This window comes from Amphiprion ocellaris, chromosome 7 (genome assembly GCF_022539595.1).
Source record: "Amphiprion ocellaris isolate individual 3 ecotype Okinawa chromosome 7, ASM2253959v1, whole genome shotgun sequence".
Classification (NCBI taxonomy): domain Eukaryota; kingdom Metazoa; phylum Chordata; class Actinopteri; family Pomacentridae; genus Amphiprion; species Amphiprion ocellaris.
The window spans coordinates 22,859,296-22,878,430 of record NC_072772.1 but is presented as its reverse complement, the minus strand read 5'-3'; the positions used below and the strand labels follow the sequence as shown (position 1 = coordinate 22,878,430).

Here is a 19,135-nt window from a genome sequence, read left to right as displayed (position 1 = left end):
AATCTGTCTTTATCTTAAGTTACAAATGTGGAAAATATCTCCATAAACAATCACTGCGTTGACACTGGTAACGTTACATTTCCATACTGTAAACAACAGTTATAAATGATAACTGAACTGTTGCAGAAATGATTAAAATGTGCACTAAAGCACTGCTACAGTTATCTCCAGGTTTTTATTAATTTCTGGTGTGTTTTTGATTTAAGATCTTCCCATTATTATTGTAAGTGGAAAATTATATTCATTAAGGAAAGACATTATCTGTAGACAGTAATGGATGTTCTTTCTCTGTGTATATCAGATAGATAATAAAATAATAACCAATCACAGACACTCAGTGCTGGAAGTCCCACTGTCAATTTCCTGGACCATCACAGAGCCTAGCTCAACCACCACTTCATCAAAGAAATGACCAATTCTGTTTATGCTTTTTTGTCTTTACTCACTTCAGTCATTTCAAAAGTCATGTTGCTCATCTGTGTCGCAACCAAAAGAGACTTTACTAGCAAGTCATTACATGTAACTAGCTGCATTCCTTCTTTGTTCTTGGACCTAAATAAAATCCTCTGGTCTTGGGTAGCTGCAGGGGCTTCAACTAGCTGTCTGGCATCAGTTACAGCATTAAGAATCTTCACCACTTATGCAAGCCTCATCAAAATGTATGGATAATTTGGCATCATTTGTAGTATGTAGTACTCAAAAGCAAGTTAACTGCGATAGTAGACTGTTAACAAAAAAGCATAAATCAGACCTAGATGTAATACAGTAAACTAGGCTCTGATCTTAGTTATCCTGAGCAGGCCAGACAGATTAGGAGACAATTAATACAAGTGAAATAAACACAGCGAAACAAACTCCAAACTATGCTGTTAATCCAGTCTATCACAATAAGCTGAGTAAATGCAGGTACATGTATAGTCTGTATATTTCCTCATCACCACGCTGGACAACTCGGCTCAACCTGTTTCCATTTTCTGTTAAAAAATCCTCTTACAGCAAAGCAGATTTCTCAAGGAAATCGACACTTGATTTGACTTCAGAGGATTATTTTGCTGCAGCAGCATATACCCCATCTACTTCATTGCTATCTGCTGCATTCCTCCTCTTCCTTCCCACCCTTCTGGCGCTTTGATATCCTTTTGGTAGCGTGGAGGAGTTGGGCTCAGTGTCTGGTACTACCAAGGAGGGGAACACAGCAACAATACGCCTGGGCATTTAGCCTATTCTCCTCTCTCCACCCTCCCCTCTCCTCGGCTCTGAGCTCTCCATTATTCAGCTGTGAGGGGAGTGTGTGAGGAGTGAGGGGGGGCACCGTGGCCAGGAGAGCATCGGCGGCGGAGCCTGTCTCAAACAATGACATCATCCCTGCAGGACTGGCAGGCTATGAAAGCTCGCTGCACTCTCACCAAGCTCTGAATGCTCTCCAGTTTGCATGTGCAAGTTAGCCTGTGCTCTTAGTGACCAGTGTATTTATGGCTACAGGGAGGATGCACAATTGAGCCACTGTTCCCGTCACAATGACAGCAAACCTCCCTGTCTGGGTTCTTTTCAGGTTCAGAAAGTGAGGTGTTTTAAGAATCAGGAGACCAAAATAACACTTAAATGCATGTGAAAACATGGGTAAATAGTCCTGTGCATTTGTGTGGATGAGACCGAGTGTCAACAAGGTCTAATTTTAAAACATGGTTTTGCATGGAATGGATGCTCTCAACAGAAAATGATGAATATTATTAAAGCTGAATGAGAAGTGGGGAAATGTTGTTCCACACCAAGAAAGCTCTGCTTGAAACGTCTTGACAGCAGCTGCACAAACTCAAGCAGACACAAACTAATGAAGATGTTTTCATACTGGAGCTAAGTGCCATGTTACAACACACACGCACGCACGCACGCACGCACACACACACACACACACACACAGGCTGCTGTGCCTCCAGCCTGAGCTCAGGGAGTTAAGAGTCAGTTTGAGATGAATTTTAGAGGGATTTGAGAATCAGAATCAACATGCGAGTGTCGCGAGTGAGCACAACGAGGCATGGCATCTGAAAGAATGTCAGAAGGAGAGTGTCTGTTGGTTTGAGAATGCAACTTGTGAGAGATCGATGCTGTTGTAAACACTTCTCCGACTCGAAGTGATTCAGTGTCATTTAGGTGGATTTTACACTGGCTCTAACGCAGCACACATCACTCTAACATGCCAGTGTAGTCTGATCATCTGGGTTTTTTTGTTTTGGAATGCACTGAATGCCCGTCAGACTACTGTTGTCACAATACTGAACTTATGACTGTGACACGATACGTGCTTAAATATCTTGGTACCGATACTAGGGCTGGGCAATATAGCTGAAAAGTCTATCATGATAATATGTTTCACTTCAGATCATATCAATAACTGTTGCTAATTTTTAACGACCTATTATTAATTAAGACCAGCAATAAAAAGCTTTAAGCTGAATTTTACCACTTGAACCTATCTATCAATGTAAACACGCAAAAATTCTGATATTCGTAGGTGTAGGTGGTGTGAGACAGGCTTGTGGGTGTTTTAGCCCACAGACTCTGGTGATGAGAGGCCCAGGCAGCCACAGACTAGCACACCTTGGGAGACCTCTATTGAGCAAATTGCTCATTGCCATGGACAGCGTGTCTGTCATCAATACATATCACTATCATTTTTTTATCCAGGCTTAAACGATACTGAAATATTCAGTACCATATGGCATACCACAGCAAAAACCTAAACACAGGTAAAGCTGAAGAGTGAAGCAACTGTAGCAACTGAAACACAGTATGCTACAACAACTAGAATTATGATGGACCTTCAGGGGGAAAACTTAGCAGGTGTCCAAAAAATTTAAGAGAATAATAATTTTATCCGTTTTATTTCACTGTTTTATTGTTTTGCTTTTATTGTTTCTTATTTTTGATGATTATTGGATCTAGTATCAGTTTTATTTCACTGTTTTATTGTTTTGCTTTTATTTCTTACTGTTGAAGATTATGTTACTGTAAAGCACTTTGCCTGGCCACAGGCCTTTCTAAATGTGCTGTATAAATAAAGCAGACATTGACAATAACTAGCAGAAAGGGGAGACAAAAGTTCCACACACCACTGAGCTTTGCATATAGAGATGCTGGTGAAATCGCTAAACTGGCTAAAAAGATAAAGCCATAATAAATGGTTGTCATTGCCCTGAACTACAGTGGGCACTCGCCATATCCCGGTTCACTTTTCGCGGATTTTTCACTGTATTGTGGAATTTTGCGGTACATAGGCATTTCTATATTTATTTTTGTGGCGAACTGCCTTTTACACACTCTGCAATTGGCAGATGCTCTTATTTTGACACATACAGACAGTAGCACTGTTAAAAATGTGGCAGGAAGTCATCAAACACACTTCACACTCACAGTCCTGACAACGTAACACTAAACCAAACTAATTAGGCTGACTAAACCACAAAAACACAAACACTAATAACACTGTAACACTAACATAAACCACAATTATGCCATTTAAACCCCCAACCAACACCCCGAACTCCCATGGTGCATTGCAGCACGACAGTTCAGTCATAGCGACCGGCTCTGCAATCGTTACATTATTTTAACTATTTCTGTGGTAAAAGAAGCATTTTCTAGCCTAAAAAATTTTAAACAATTTTTTTAAAAATCTAAAAAATAACAATTAAAATATATTAAAAGAATATTTAATTGAAATAAAGCCTCGCGATAGACGAGGGACCACTGTATATCATCAAACTCCAATGGTGAAAAAGTTTGTCATGGTTTCCACTACAACACAGTCATTCTTACAATCTTGATATAAAACAGGATATAGTGCTGTTGTTATCAGCTGGGTATGGCGAAACACTGTCGCAGACCTGTCTGTCCAGTACTGTGACATTTACTCTAGTCTCTCTGCTGGCTGAAGCTTCTCATGCTAACAGCACAGTAAACAAGCAGAATGATGAAATAGGACAATGCTGCCAAACTCCAAACTGTGTTCACAGTCTCTGCTAATGTTTTTGGAATATGTATATCTCCAAAAACCATAACACACAACACATCCCTTCATGAATTTGCACTAAAGCTGGAAAAATCTAAGTCAATGAAGTATCACATTTCTTCCCTCTAATGGTTCTGAAATATCACATTAAGATAATACTGTGTTTCCAGAAATACTAGTGACCGTCGTGGTATAGGACAACATTTGTTGGTTTAATATACCTTGTGATCCAAACAATTATTGTCTGAAGTCTATTCCAAAGTGAAAAATCTGAAGCGAAATCAAGTGTTTCAAGCCAGGCAGATACTGTGCACTACTACTACACATCTTAGTCTGCCTCCCTGCAGCCAAAATCTGGGACTTCTCTGCTCAAACTGAACAGGTCAATCAATCAGCCATCGTGTAGAGTTCACACTGGCCATGACCCCTGATCAGTTTGTCCACTGACAATTCAAATAAAACCTTTGCAAACACAACGGCAGGATGGGATAAAGAGCAAAAAAAAAGTAGTGTTATTTTGTATAATTCTAAAGCTGAAATTTTAGCAAGTGCAAATTGATATCACTGGTTAATTGAAGTTAATTACACTTGTCTGAATATGTGTTATCTATGTCATACTTGAGAGTAATCAGCACTGCAGTTTATTATATACAGAATTTATGGGTGAGGATTTTTAGCAAGCAAATCCCAACCACTATTTCAAACTTCATAAATAAAGAAGTCACAGATTGAATAACTCTATGTAATATCTTAAGTTTCAAGTTTCAAGTAAAATGGTGGTTGTAGAAATAGACATACTACTGCAAAATACACTACAAAATGTGCACACTCACTGTATGGCTTCTCACTGTTTATTTACACTAGTGCAAGCAGATGATGATCAAGAGGGGTAATTGCAGCATCAAGAGAGCAGAAATAGCACGAACAGTGTCTCAGAGCAACAGCAGCTGGTGAGAGAACAGCAGGTACGAGGATTTAAAGTGTGTGACTTGTCATAACGAAGCTCGTCTCATGAACCTCCAAACTAGTTGTATTGCAAAGACACAGACATGCAACGACTCAACTAAAATGCTAATTCATGCTAATTGTACTTTCAGTCAGAAACCTGAATGTGTCAGGACAGTGTTGACCCAACTCTGTACTCATTTTGTATGGAGGCTCTGAGTGTTCAAATGTAAATACAATAAATTAAAGCTTGCAGGCAGCGTTGAACAGGTCCTCACATCCTTGCTGGTCAACGAGTCCAAACATGTCCTAAGAGTGTATTTTGGCGTATGGATGTGATGAGGGTCAGACTCTGATCACACATTTAAAGTTTCAGGCAGATTGAAGCATGTACAGGCTAGATAAGCAGCACTTCGTGTCCATCCACCAGGTGTTGCTATCACTCTGGCTGTAGATTGACCTATGGATGTGATGAGGTCTGGAGTCTGATCACACATGTAATGTTTGAGGCAGACTGGAGCATGTACAGGCCAGTTATACAGCATTTTTTGTGTAATGGCTAGTTGTCGAAATTCTGGCAGTCACTATTTCCACGCCCTCAGACTTTTGTGGAGAATTTAGATAACTTTTGATCACCCATACCTGGAGTATGGGTGATCAAAAGATCACCCATACTCCAGGGTGATCTTGATCCAATCCTGGCCAAATTTGAGCTCTGTCGGGGTTACCCTGTTTGAGTTTATAGCTTTTGAAACGGTGCAAAAGTTGGGCTAAAATCGTCAAAAATAAGACATATTTCAAAATGGCTGACTTCCTGTTGTGTTGTAGACATAGGTGTCAATTACATTTTTGTGCATCTTGACAAGTTACATATGCCTACCAAATTTCATAGCTGTAGGTGACATGTACTGGTTGTAGCTCCTGTTTTTTTTCAAGTGGCGCTATGAAGCCATTTTGGCACACACGTGTGCAATTTTGATAGAGTAGGAAAAGTCAAAGGGTGAAAATTGATGTTTAACAAAAGAAAGTCATCATTAATTCTATTAGCAATACCAGTGCTGACAAATCAAAATGTCTGCTGTGAAAAAGGACAGTGTTTTAAAAGGGCAATCCAATGATTCAGAGATGGAGATACATTTCCTTATGACGATAAAAGCTACTCAGCCCAGGAACACTGTGTAACCAAGACCTGAATGGTCACTTTAGCAGAGTTTTAGAAGTCCTTTGCAAAGACAGAAAAACTTCCAGGAAGAACGACCGCATCAGCAGCACTCCATCAATCAGGCCATAATGGTACAGCAGTTAGATGGAATCCACGCTGAGAAATAAGCATGGCAGCATACTTTGAGTTTGCCAAACTGCATTTAAGGGACTCAGAAAGCCTTATGAAAAGATTATTGTGGTGTGCAGGGACAATAATTGAACTCTCCTCTCACATCTGAGAAGACAGCAAGCACTGCTCTTCACCAGGCTACAGTGAAGCATGGCGGTGGCAGCATCATGTTATGTCGGTACTTCTTTGCTACAGGGACAGGGAGACTGTTTAGATCTCAGGAAAGGAAGAAAACAGCCACATACATAGAGGTCTTTGAGGATCCGAGCACAGCTTCCAGAGACTGGGGCCACAGTTAACCTCTCAGCACCACAATAACCCAAGGCATGCATTTCAGATAAGGCTTCAAGATATGGTTTAGACCCAATCATAGCCCAGACTGAAACCTCATAGAGCATCTGTGAAGAGATCTTAAGATGGCAGTTCACAGACAAGAAAAATGAGATAAACTGCCTAAATCCAGGTGTGCAAAGCCTGTAGAGACTAATCCAAAGGGCTGTAATTGCTGCCAAGGTGCCCTCGAGAAAGTGTCAAAATAAGGGTGTGAATACAAAGCTGTTGTACATACAAAATGTTTCCACTTTGACATTACTGAACTGTCGAGTGTCTCCATAGTAATTCATCAACCAAAAGTTTTCCTGGTTCAAGGTTCTTCAAAGTGACGATTTGATGCGACTGTCAGTCAAACAAAACAGGCACTTCGACAAAGAGACATTTTTTCACTATTTTCTGGCATTTAATAGACTAAACAACTGATCAATCCAAAAAGAATCAACTGATCAATAATAATAACAACTAAAATGTAGCCCATCTGCAGCTCAAAAATTTCACTGTGTTATTAAAATGATTAGTTTAATATCAACTAATTATCAACCTTCAGCCATTTGGTTCTGATGAATTTATTCAATGCACAACAAATATGAAGTATTTCTCAGTTTACAGCTATATGAAAGCAGAAACACATCTAATTGGGAAACCCTTCATTTCATTGCATTTTCAACATGATTCTGTGGCTTTCATAAGAGTCTGCATGGTGGTGAGGCTAAAGGGTTGCCTAACAAGTGGGAGAATTTTTGCAACCTTAAAAAACACCAAACTGACAAAGACTAAGTACTGATAACAAGATAGGCAATCAAGACGTCCACTGGTTGCCTTGGTGATGGCTGATACCAGTTCATTTATAGGCCATGCTTTGTAAGAGTGCTTTAAAGCTATAAATATGACTTGAAGTGACACTTGAACTTTGCACACATTCAACCAGAGAGATGATATTTGTAAGGAAATTGCCTCACTCACATTTTGGTATAACAAAAATGACAAAATGCTACCCCCACAAATCACCTTCTAGGGTTCTACCCTGTTCTTTAAAATGACTGTTTCATCCCAGCCTGTGATATTTTAACCTTTACAGAGTCACTGTCAAGCCATATTAGGTCAATGGATTTAAAATTAAGTATGTAAACTGTACCCAGCTCAGACCGAGCCATTACCTGCAATTACAATGCCTGCTCAAGCTTCTTAACAAATCCAGTCACACCACTACAAGCCAACAGGGACACCGACAGCGGAACAAACACTCAACAAGCTAAGCATTTAATAACAATCTCCTCCGGTGCTGTCTTTCACAAGTGAGAGTGATCCTGATCCGACTCTCTGGAGGCCATTTGTCCTTTTCTGCTGTTTGGACTGCGGGTGTCACCAGACAAGGAAGCGCTGGTCAGCGTGAGACAGCAAGATGACGACGGATGATGAAGAGACACACTTCCCTTTGCTCACTTCTCTTCTATGGAGCTCTCTCTGGCTGTTTCACCACAGACACACTCAGTGTTTTTATTTCTCCCGTGTGTCTTGTCAGACCAGTCCTCTAGAATTTTTGTTACTTCTTTTGCTCATTTTGATCTCTAGCTGCCACTTTTTGTTGCTGCTTTTCCCTCAGCGACCAGCACAAATATCCACTAAATGATTTATAACCTCAAGTAAATTCCGAAGAAGTCACTTAACAATTGCCTTATTTTGATGTTTTTAAAATCAAGGGTTTTTTTTTTACTGCTAAGGATTGATTAGGGCTGCACAGTGGCTTGGTGGTTAGCACCTTCACTTTGCAGCTAGAAGATCCCCGGTTTGCGTCCCAGCCTTCACAGGATCTTTCTGCATGGAGTTTGCATTTTCTCCCTGTGCATGTGTGGCTTTTCTCCAGGTTCTCCAGCTTCATGCCACAGTCCAAAAACATGCTCAGGTTAATTAGTGATTCTAAATTGTCTGTAGGTGTGAATGTGAGTGTGATTGTTTGTCTCTATGTGTAGTCCTGTGATTGACTGGTGACCTGTCCAAGGTGAACCCTGCCTTCACCCTAAGTCAGCTGGGATAGACTCCAGCCCCTCAGAGACCCTAATGAGGATTAAGCAGTGTACAGATAATGGATGTATGTGTGTATATAACAGAACATGATCTCAAACAGACTCAAAGATGACATCAAAGCAATACAAATTGACCACAGAGACCTCACAGAAATATCAAAGACATGCAAAATGACCAGTAATGACCAGATGGATGGGGTATGTTCTATCAGATCATTCTTTTCCTGTAGTTGCTCATTGGACTCTTTGGTTGCCCCAAAGCTAGTCTAGCTTCTCTTCTTGTCTAAAAACACCAGAAAGAACAGAAAAGAGCCTAACCTTAAATTTTCCTCATTTCTTTTAAATAAAGCTTGTTTTGTTAAATATCCAGACCAAAATCCAAAGGTACTCAGTTTACTATCACATCATACTCAGACTGCCTGCAGAGTTTCATTTTGGAGTACATTTTGAAAGCACATTTTTTTATTTAAATTTTTTTAATTACTAAAAATATCTATTAATTATCAGAGTAATTACAGATGTTATTTTAGCCCCACATCTAGCCACAGAAAAGCTTCAACCTAAGAGGCACAAATCCATTTTCCCTTCCCAATACCAGCTCATCTGTGTGTACAGTATCATCAACTAACAGATTCTGAGCCTTCCTCTGAAAGTTTCACCATGACACAGCCCTAACTTTCACTTTCTGGTTCCACTTGGAGGTGAAACGTTTTCCCAGGCAATCGTGTTTCATCGAGAATGCTGCAGTTTGTTCGGAGATGCTTCATTACACTCCTTCACCATGCTGTTGTCTGGCTGTGCTCAAAAGCTGTATAATGTCAGGAGGCAAGGAGAGCCTAACGGCTCAGTGCATGATGTCAGACCACTAGATGGAATGTCTTTGTAATGAATTGCAAAGCTATACCAGCACTAAAGGCTGCACCACCACAAATAATTGTACACCGGTGTTGTAAAGCAACACTGGACTCTGACTGTTCCTCAGCAAATAGTGCTGCATCACACTGAACAGGGACACAGGGGATGAGGATGACAGCAAGCATGGGTATTTAAAAAAACAAGGTAGTTGTATTCAACCAAGTGCTGCAGTGCAATTTGTTCAAATAAGAGCTTTGTAGCACCAAGTCTGGACAAACACATAGGTAGAATGGTACAGATCATGAGGAAAACATTTGCTTTCATATTTAGCTAGAATAATGATAGTGACCTGAAGTGAACACCAATATATGTATACAGGTAGGTCCATTGGTACTTGTACAGTGAGACAATTTTGGTAATTTTACCTCGGCATACCACCACAATGGATGTGAAATGGCAAAGTGGAGATTTGATTGAAATGTGTAGTTTCCCTTTTGATTCAAGGAATTTCCCAGAAAAAACTGCATTAATTGGATGGATAGATAGATAGATAGATAGATAGATAGATAGATAGATAGATAGATAGATAGATAGATAGATAGATAGATAGATAGATAGATAGATAGATTGATAGATTGATAGATAAAACCCTTATTGATCCCACAGCGGGGAAATTTACAATGTAACAGCAGCATTAAAGCCATTTTACAATGTCTCTTTATTTTCAAGTTTCAAAAGCAATTGTTAACTGACTGATGTGCAGTTTCATGACCATGTGAGGCCTGTTTATTCATTATGTCATGACAAATTGAGATCAAGAGTCTGATTCAAATTGTTGAATTTAAATTTGGTAGCTCATAGGAACTCTCAATATGCAGTGCAAAGAGGTGTTGCTACAAGAGAAGGAGGCATCATTAGACAGAAACAAGAGTATAGACCCATCAGCGAGATCATTTAGAACATTTAGGAGTGACCAAATCAACAACGGTACATTCCTTAAAAGAAGGAATTCAGTGGCAATCTCAGCAACACCAAATAGACTGGAAGAGAATTAAACTTTACATTCACAGAATTCTTTCTCCGGTGAAGAAAATCTCTTCACAATAACTTGCCAAGTCTCCAATCAGGAGACGCCTTCATGAATGTAAATACACTGGATTTACCTCAAGCTGCAAACCACTGGTAGCACTCACAACAGAAAGACCTGACCTGACATTAGTAGCAAACATGTAAAAAGAGTCTTTGAACAGACAGAACCAGATGAACTTGTAGCAGAATGATGGTTTAGAAGAGTCTGGAGAAGGCGAGAAAGGGCTCATGGTCCACAGCAGACCTCACCATCTGTCAAACATGGTGGAGGCAGTGTGATGGCATGGACATGTATGACTGCCAATGGAACTGTGTCACTGGTGTTTACTGACTGAACAGAACTGCTGATAGAAGCAGAGAGATGAATTCAGATTCAAGACTAAGACGACAGTGCTTCACAGTGCAGAAGAACAATGACCCAAAACATAACATGATGTTCTTAAATGGCCAAGTCAGTCACCTGACCTTAACACAACCGAGCTGATTTTTGCTTACTGAAGTCAAATCTGTGTACTGAAAGAATCACAACAAGCAGCACCTGAAGGCAACTGCAGTGAAGGCTTAGCGAAATATCTCATGGGAGGAAACCCAGTCTTTGTTAAGTAAGGTGGGTTCCAGACTTCAGGCAGTCATTGACTACGAAGGATTTGCATCCAAGTATTGACAATTATCCTACTATTTATAATTATGTTACTTTGTCCTGTTGCTTTTGAACCTGTGACAATAGAGGGACTATGCAACCATCAGAATCAGTATTATTGCAAAGCAGGTTTTCACATATAAAGAATTTGACTGTGCTTTGGGGCGTAACAGTAAACACTGATAATTAGAAAAAAAATTGAGAGATAAGAGATTATAAAACCAAGTGTTACAAGACAAATAAGAAACATTACAACTGCAATAAAAGGCAAGTGTAGCAAAATACAGCTATTATAAAGCATTATTTATGTGACACCACTGTACAGAAACATACAGGGATGTTTAAATCATGTGCACATTCCAAGTAATATACAAATGATTCACCTGGAAATACCTGACAATTGTTAAAGGGTGTATTTCCTCGTTTATGTGATATTTTTGTTAAACCCCTTGAATCAAAGCTTAAAGTCTACATGTCAATTTCAAATCCAAAAGGAAAAAAAATGAAAACAGTGTCACTGTGCAGATACTTGGACAATGACCTGGGCAGTATTTTTCCAAAAAAAAACTGCCAAATTCAACTTTCACTTACTTCAATAATATTAACTACAATTCTTATGTGCCAACTATCCAGTGATGCTCTATTAAATTAAAACTCTATTTGGTGTTACACTGTGTGCTAAACAGAAGCCTGCTAACATTGCTAAAGACTCAGAAATTGTCTTTAGATATTGTCTCTCAGATGTGGACAGTTTTGGAGGACGAGCACAGCATTTATTGTATTATTGCTGAATAAAGTTTGCCTTTTGTGTCTGTACGCAGTCCTTGTCTGGGAAACTGGGTTCTGAACACACACACACACACACACACACACACACACACACTGCAACTGCATTGAGCAGCACATCCTCTGGAGACGGCAGGTAAAAGCCAAACAGCCACAACCATCAGTTCTCTTTGCATTAGCCTCCGAGTCTTGTTCCACTCTAACATTCTCGTGCAAATGCTGTCTACAAAATGTTTGTTTTCCTTGTCTTTGTCGTTCCTGCATACATATATACACCTGGTAGCACAACGAAGATGTTTTCAGAATATTAAGGGTTTTCTGGTAACTTCGGCACACACTCAGTCTACGTGGTAGCAAATGAACAGTTACTTTTTGTGTAACTTTAGCATCTACTGGTGGAGCTTCCACAGAGGCTGCCATTAAGTGAGTGCAGGTTTGTGGGGTTATTTGAATACATGTTTAGTGAGCTGTAACGTTACACTGGCTGCGTTACACCGAAGCACCTGGTGAACCGACTGAGCCACCAAACGCTTCCTGGTCTGTTCACCGGGGACGTTTCTTTGAGGTTGACCGGGCACCCTGCGCCTCTCTGCCCGCACAGCAGTGACCACCGGCGGGGCTGCTCCAGCATAAGGTGCAAGAAATGATGGGACTTGGAAAACAACAGTGCGGCTGGCGTAATTTCTTCTAGACACCCTTGCCAGCTAAGGTCAGTCTGAGGTGATGTACAACGCTCATATGAAAGTGGCCGGTAGCACCGGGACATTACCTGGCCGTACACCTTTGGCATAGCCGAGTCACCAGAGCTCCGGCGGCTTCGATGCTGCGAATGGGCGCCCGAGTTCGACCCGCCTTCAGCTGCGCTACGAGCGGCCAGAGGCAGCGCTGGAGCCGCGGCGCCTCCTCCACCTCCGTCTGGTAAATCCTCATTTGCTTCTATTGTGAAAAAGCCTCTGTTTTGCGGCAGCATGTAGCGCTGCTCCGGCTGAAGACGAAGGGTAGACGAGTTTATTCCTGCAAGCCCGAGGACTAATAAATATAACCAACACCGAAGAGAGGACAGCATCTTGCCTGCCTGTGATATCGCCATGTTTGTGTATGTTTGGCTTTTGGATTAGGTAAGACCGAAGAGCTCCTTCTACTGGCAGTGATGCCCCCGATGCTGCATTCACAAACCATGGGAATGTCCGGAACAAGGAGACTTCTCGGTTCAAAATATGCTTGTGCTGGCTCAGTGTCACACACACAAAGGAGGTTAAGAAGCCTGCAGGCTCCACGCCATGTCTGCTTTTATAGGAGGCACCAGTACCAGAGAAAAACACCTTGGAAATACACATGGAAGAAAATATTCAACAGCAGCAAAGCTCACACAGAGCCAGACTAAATTAATACTAAATCTATGATGGTATATTTATCAATAAATATACTCATAGCTACTCATCAATAAATATATTCATACACATGCCCAGTCTGATTTATACTGAATTTTTATTTGACCAATTTTGTATTATTGTCATTGTTGGTTTGTTTTCACCCCAACAGACTATATAGTAGATGTTCCTAAATAAAATGGAGAGATAAATGGGGACCTTGTCATTAGTGTGAAGTCACTTGCACATAATTTCTTCAGCAAAATCAGACAAGATCCTAATTTGAGCAAATATATTTTTTAAAAAGTCAATTGAGAACTCCAGTATCTTTCAAAGGTGCAACATAATTTGAAACCAAAAAAATGCACTATATAATAACTCCTCAGTATGTTTTTTTATGCATTAGCGAATAAAAATGACCACAACAGCAACATTGAGTTCCTCCATCACAAAACCTACAGAGTCTGTTTGTTATGTAAATAGTCTTACATTGCTTTTATACTGGACTAAAATAAAGCTTTATTACTATCAGGTTAGTCCTTTACCATAAAATGAACCCTGCTGATTTTATTAAATATATGTTGAAATATTGCAATGTGCACTCTATCATCTAATAAGGCTCCCCAAGGATGCCCCTTTTGAGTTATTAGAGACTCCCCCAGCAACATTTTCTCTGAATGGAGCTGGTAAAGGTTCCTCCAGGAAACCCCCAAGCAGGCAAAGATTACTGAATATCCTCAGAGTTCCTTTCTCTACTAATTCTAAGACAGTGATACATTCTAAACTGAGAGCAGCTGATGCAGTAATTCTCTAGTCAGGAAAGAGTCAACTGCAAATCACTGTTTAAACCAAAGAGCTTAGTGAGCTGCTGTTTGGATCAATCACTGATACTTGATGGTTTTATAGTCAGGAGTCACAGTTTTCTAGCGCCAGTGACCACAGTGAAAAGTACAAGGAGTTCCACAAAGTGAAAAATCTCAAAGGGTGTGGCAACAAGCCAGAAGTGACCCCTGCACTGTCAAGAATGGCAGTGTGAGAGGGGAAGGATCACCACCAAGACCATCCTGATGGATCAGAGCAGTTTTGGTACCAAAGTTTCAATCAGACACTCCAGCAGACGCTGACCAAGGCTGCTCTTTATTAATGCAGAACTCCACTTCTCCAAGATAGAGACACAAAAGCTGAGGTGGACAAAGAAAAAAAAAAGCTTTTGGTAGTAAATTCTATGATCAGATGAGAAGAAAATTAGATTAATAAATACTAAGGGAATCATTTAAGTCTGACTTAAGTCTTGCTGACTTCAGCTTTGAGGTCAACATTCCATCTAATAATTTGGTTTAGCAATTAATCCTGAAAGTTCCACATTCAGATATTATCTATAAGAAGTAGTCAAGCTGAGTACATTTTGAAATAAACACTCTCAGTCAGTTTTTAATTACAGAACGCATATTATAAGTTCCTTAAAAAATAAAGTCAGTCTTGTCTGATTCATGCATACTAGACATGCCAGTATTTGATTTGTTGTAAAATCTTAACATAAATATGTCATTTACTCATGTCATGAGGGTTGGATATTTTAAAGCTGATAAAAAGCAACTATGATCAGCAGACAGTATTGATTGAGTTATCGCGATGGCTTCAGCCGATTTTAAAATCACGGCCTCCTCTGGGGATAGACTGAATAGAGGCTACACAGAGAATTACAACTCATTTCTCCAGGTCTTTGCATGGATATATTCCCATGCTCTGGACCAGCTCTCCATCTGCTGATCACGATTGTGATAAGGAATTAATCCATGCTTTCTGTGTCTCTAAGCCATTGTTGTACGTTATGAGTACAGTCAAACCCTGCGAACTGTCATTGTGGATCTGCAGCATTATCACAGAGACACGTTTCTCCCCATCGTCTCCACGTGTGGGTCGATACAGTCTATCTCCACTGATTGCTTTCTTCTGGGATTGCTTTCAAAAACATCCTCCCTGACTTTCATTCTTTCCTGCAAAACCTTTGAATTAGTTGGTATTGTTTAGACTCCCACTGCCACAGAAAAATAAAGTTGGTCTGTGTTAGAACAACACCACAGGTAGAATGTGAATCCAGGAGTATGATTTCATTATGGTAGATACGTCTGCGAGGCTTGCTCCTAGCTTGGTTTACTTCATAACTATGCTGCTCTCAAGGCCAGTGTGGGCTTTAATGTGCATATTGATTAATGATCTATTTGGTTGTTTCCAATTAATCAAGCAGACAACAGTCTTTATATTGGCATCAGCCTGTCATTATTATATTAAATCATTTATCTTAATTTTACAGTATGTCCTATCAGAATAATGAATACAATAAAGTCTCTGTGGTATCATTTATACTGTGATGGGCAAACTGTGTAGTGTTCTCCTACTTCTTCCCAGCATTCAAAACAAATCATTTCAGCTATTTGAACTGCTCTGTAGTCCAATATGTAACCAGATTTTTAAAAACACACAATACATATACAGTACATTTGTACAGTATATGTGTGCTATATATACAGTGGGGTAGGGGGCAAATGATAACCAGCATTGAAAATATCAGCTTAACAAACCGAGTAGTAAGTTCACCTTTTTTTACTTTAATTATAGCAGAAAACCGTGTTGAAACCTGAACCCAAATGCTCCCAACATTATGTGACAATGTTCCAAATTACTTCTAATCACATCATTCATGTTTGTCTTTCTCAGTGTTCAGTGGTTGAGTTGACTCATCAGTAAACAGGACTTTTTTCTATCATTCACTGTGAAATGTTGCTCTGTTTTAGCTTACCACACGTGTTTGGCCTTGTTTCTTCTCCTGAGAGACGCTGATCATCCTCTAAGGTCACTACTAGACAGCCTTCTTCAAACAAGACTGTGTGCTGAAAATATATAAAGATTTCTAAGGGGCATTTTTGTCGCCTTTACTTGATGGATGTAGGAGAGGTGCTTCCAACCAGTGTGACTTACTGGTACACATCTAATCTCTGCTAGTTCTCTGTCTGTAAACAGGCTGATTTTTGATCTCTCAAGGTGCAAAGCTTGATGTCTTGATCTGTTAAGGATGTGCTAACTTTTGGCTGATCCAGTCTTTACTATGTGTTGTGGAGATGCACTGCCTCTTTACAAACCTTCAGTTTAGCCATGATTACGCTGACAATAGTACTTAGTCAGCAATGTTCTGCTTAAGACTTGATGCGAAGCCATGATTCTAACAGGAGAAGAGTACCTGCAGGTTGAATTGAAAAAGCCTGTGATGAGTCAGTCAAATGTGTTGTCTGAAATCTACTTCAATGAAAGGACACAGTTCAAGAAAATCCGATCTTAGTACATAGATGCTAACATGGTCACTGTCACTGATCTACTTCCATTTGATTGCTCATCTAGGAATAGAGCAGAATCTGAAATATTTCTTCTTCATTTTATATGTCAGAATTACTTGTGGTTTTAAATGCTTCAAAATCTCCAAACGTTTTGATTTTTTTCAGGTTCACATGAAAACATGATCGGTTTGTGTCAACTAGAGTCCACTGTATATATTATTATAATTTTTATATAATCAAGAAGGATATTTGAAACTACAGTGCGGCACAGTGTTCAGGTGGTAAACACTGTTGCCAGAAGGTCCCTGGTTCAATTCTTGGCCTGGGATCTTTCTGAATGGAGTTTGCATGTTCTTCCTGCATGAGTTTTCTCCAGGTTCTCCAGCTTCCTCACACAGTTCAAAAACATCCTGAGGTTAACTGGTGATTCTAAATAGTCCATAGGTGTGAATGTGAGTGTTTTTCTTTGTCTCTATGTGTAGTCCTGTGATAGACTGCTGACCTGTCCAGGATGAACCTTTACTTCACCTTAAGTCAGCTGGTATAGACTCCACCCCCATGAACCTACAGAGGACAATCCATCCATCCATACATCCATCCAGCCAGCCATCCAGCCATCCATCAATATACCATTTTATCTAAATATGTATATGGATGGATGGATGGATGACAAACTGAAGCTTCTGATAGCATGCCAGACATAGAATGTCATGATGTATAAAAACTGCAAATGCTAATTTTAGAAGATTTTGAGAGCACATCTCAAATATTAGCTTAGTCTTAATAAATAAATTCCTAGTTGTTTCACTTTCTCTGAGCACGAGTGTAACACTGTAAACCAGGATAAGTTGATTGTACTTAAATCATTTGTGTCAAGTGATTGCCTCAAATGGTTTAAGTTATTGACAGCAGAGAAACTTAATGTGTTCAAGTACAGTCAACTTAAATGTACAATAGTCAGAACTTAATAAGTCAAATACACTTAAAAATCCTAGTTTTATTAAACTTATGAACATAATAAAAAAATACTTGATATAAGAAAATTCCAGTTAAGTTCTTGTTTTGTCAATGACCACACAATGTAGTACATTTTATTCATTTTACTGAAACACTTAACAAAACAAAATATTTTCATCAACATTGATGTTCTGTGTGAAACACAAAAAAAACATGCTTAAATGTAACCGCAATCTGCAGGTTCATGGTGCCATTATTTTTGTTTCCAGTTCTTTGGTTTTCTGTTTGTTTGTCCCGCTTACTTCTGTCTCTATGTCATTGTTTGTCTTCTGTGGGTGTTTGTTCCTGGGTGTGGACACTAGTTCACCTGAACAAAGAATCACCTGACACATCTGAGAACACTCCACTGATACCACTAATACCTGCAGTATTTTAACCGTGGCTCATCGCTCCACTCGTCGCCACGTTGTTCTGCCTGTTGCTGTGGCAGGATTGGCAGCCAAACTCTGCTCACTCTGACCTGCAGCTTCTTTGTGTCTCAGGTTCCAGTCTGCTCTGGTTGTCTCCTTGCCAACAAGCTCCAGCCTGCAACTCACCGTGTCAGATGCCACATTCACCTTCTCTGTCTCAAAACAGATGCATACTCATAAAGCCACACACCACACTCAGTTAGCAGTCATCAGTAGTCACACACTCCAGGATCCCCACTCCATCCACTCACCACAACCTCCTCATCTCTGGGTTCAAAGACTGTCCACAATAAAGCTTGTTTTAACCTTGCAAACAAGTCTTTGTGCTACCTTTGGTCCAGAAAAAAACTGTTAACAGTAAGCAGCTATCAGTGTGACTGACTAATTCCCCTCTGTTTGATTCAGACCAAGCTGGAGATTTCACTTGGCCATTCTGACTAACAGCAGGCCTGTGAATTTGGGACTGTAAAGAAGTCAACAGTTTACACCTGCAGTGAGAGCAGATGGTCTGTTTTTTCACTAGTTCCCAGCAGAGCAACGTGGTCTGGAACAGCTGGAAACACAAGCCACTTAACCATCTGCTTATGCCATCCATGCAGCAGGTCTTACTGTATTTCTAATGTAAAAACACAGCACACTCCTGCAACACCGATCAGGATTATGGGACGTTTACTGTTCATATTAAAAATGTCACATTTTTCACATTGCGATTCCAATAATAAGTGTTATCTAATCTACATGCTGCAACTAAGTTCACAGGAAAAGAAGACCCTGGGTAGTCACAGACACACTTTGAGATCACAAGTTTTACGAAATTTTCGATCAAACATTTAGACATTCTTAGGGTTTAATTATTTTTTTATTATTTTCTACAGTGTAGAACAAAACTGAAAATACAAATTATGTAAATGTACAGTGTGAAACGTGTACACAAGAAAAATATTTCTTGTATTTTAGATTCCATGTGAAAAGGAAACTGGAATTTCTTGCAT

At 39.8% G+C, this 19,135-nt stretch overlaps 1 protein-coding gene across 2 annotated transcripts in view; it reads right to left on the bottom strand.

Annotated features, from left to right (window-relative positions):
• The window catches only part of sorl1 (sortilin-related receptor, L(DLR class) A repeats containing), a 121,153-nt gene extending 108,023 nt beyond the window's left edge, over window positions 1-13,130 (bottom strand). For both annotated transcript variants that reach the window (XM_055012111.1, XM_055012112.1), the window contains exon 1: window positions 12,784-13,130. In XM_055012111.1, the coding sequence (XP_054868086.1) occupies window positions 12,784-13,104 (321 nt within the window). In that variant the 5' untranslated portion in view covers window positions 13,105-13,130. The remainder of the gene's footprint in view (window positions 1-12,783) is intronic.
• Between the last annotated feature and the right edge of the window lie 6,005 nt (window positions 13,131-19,135).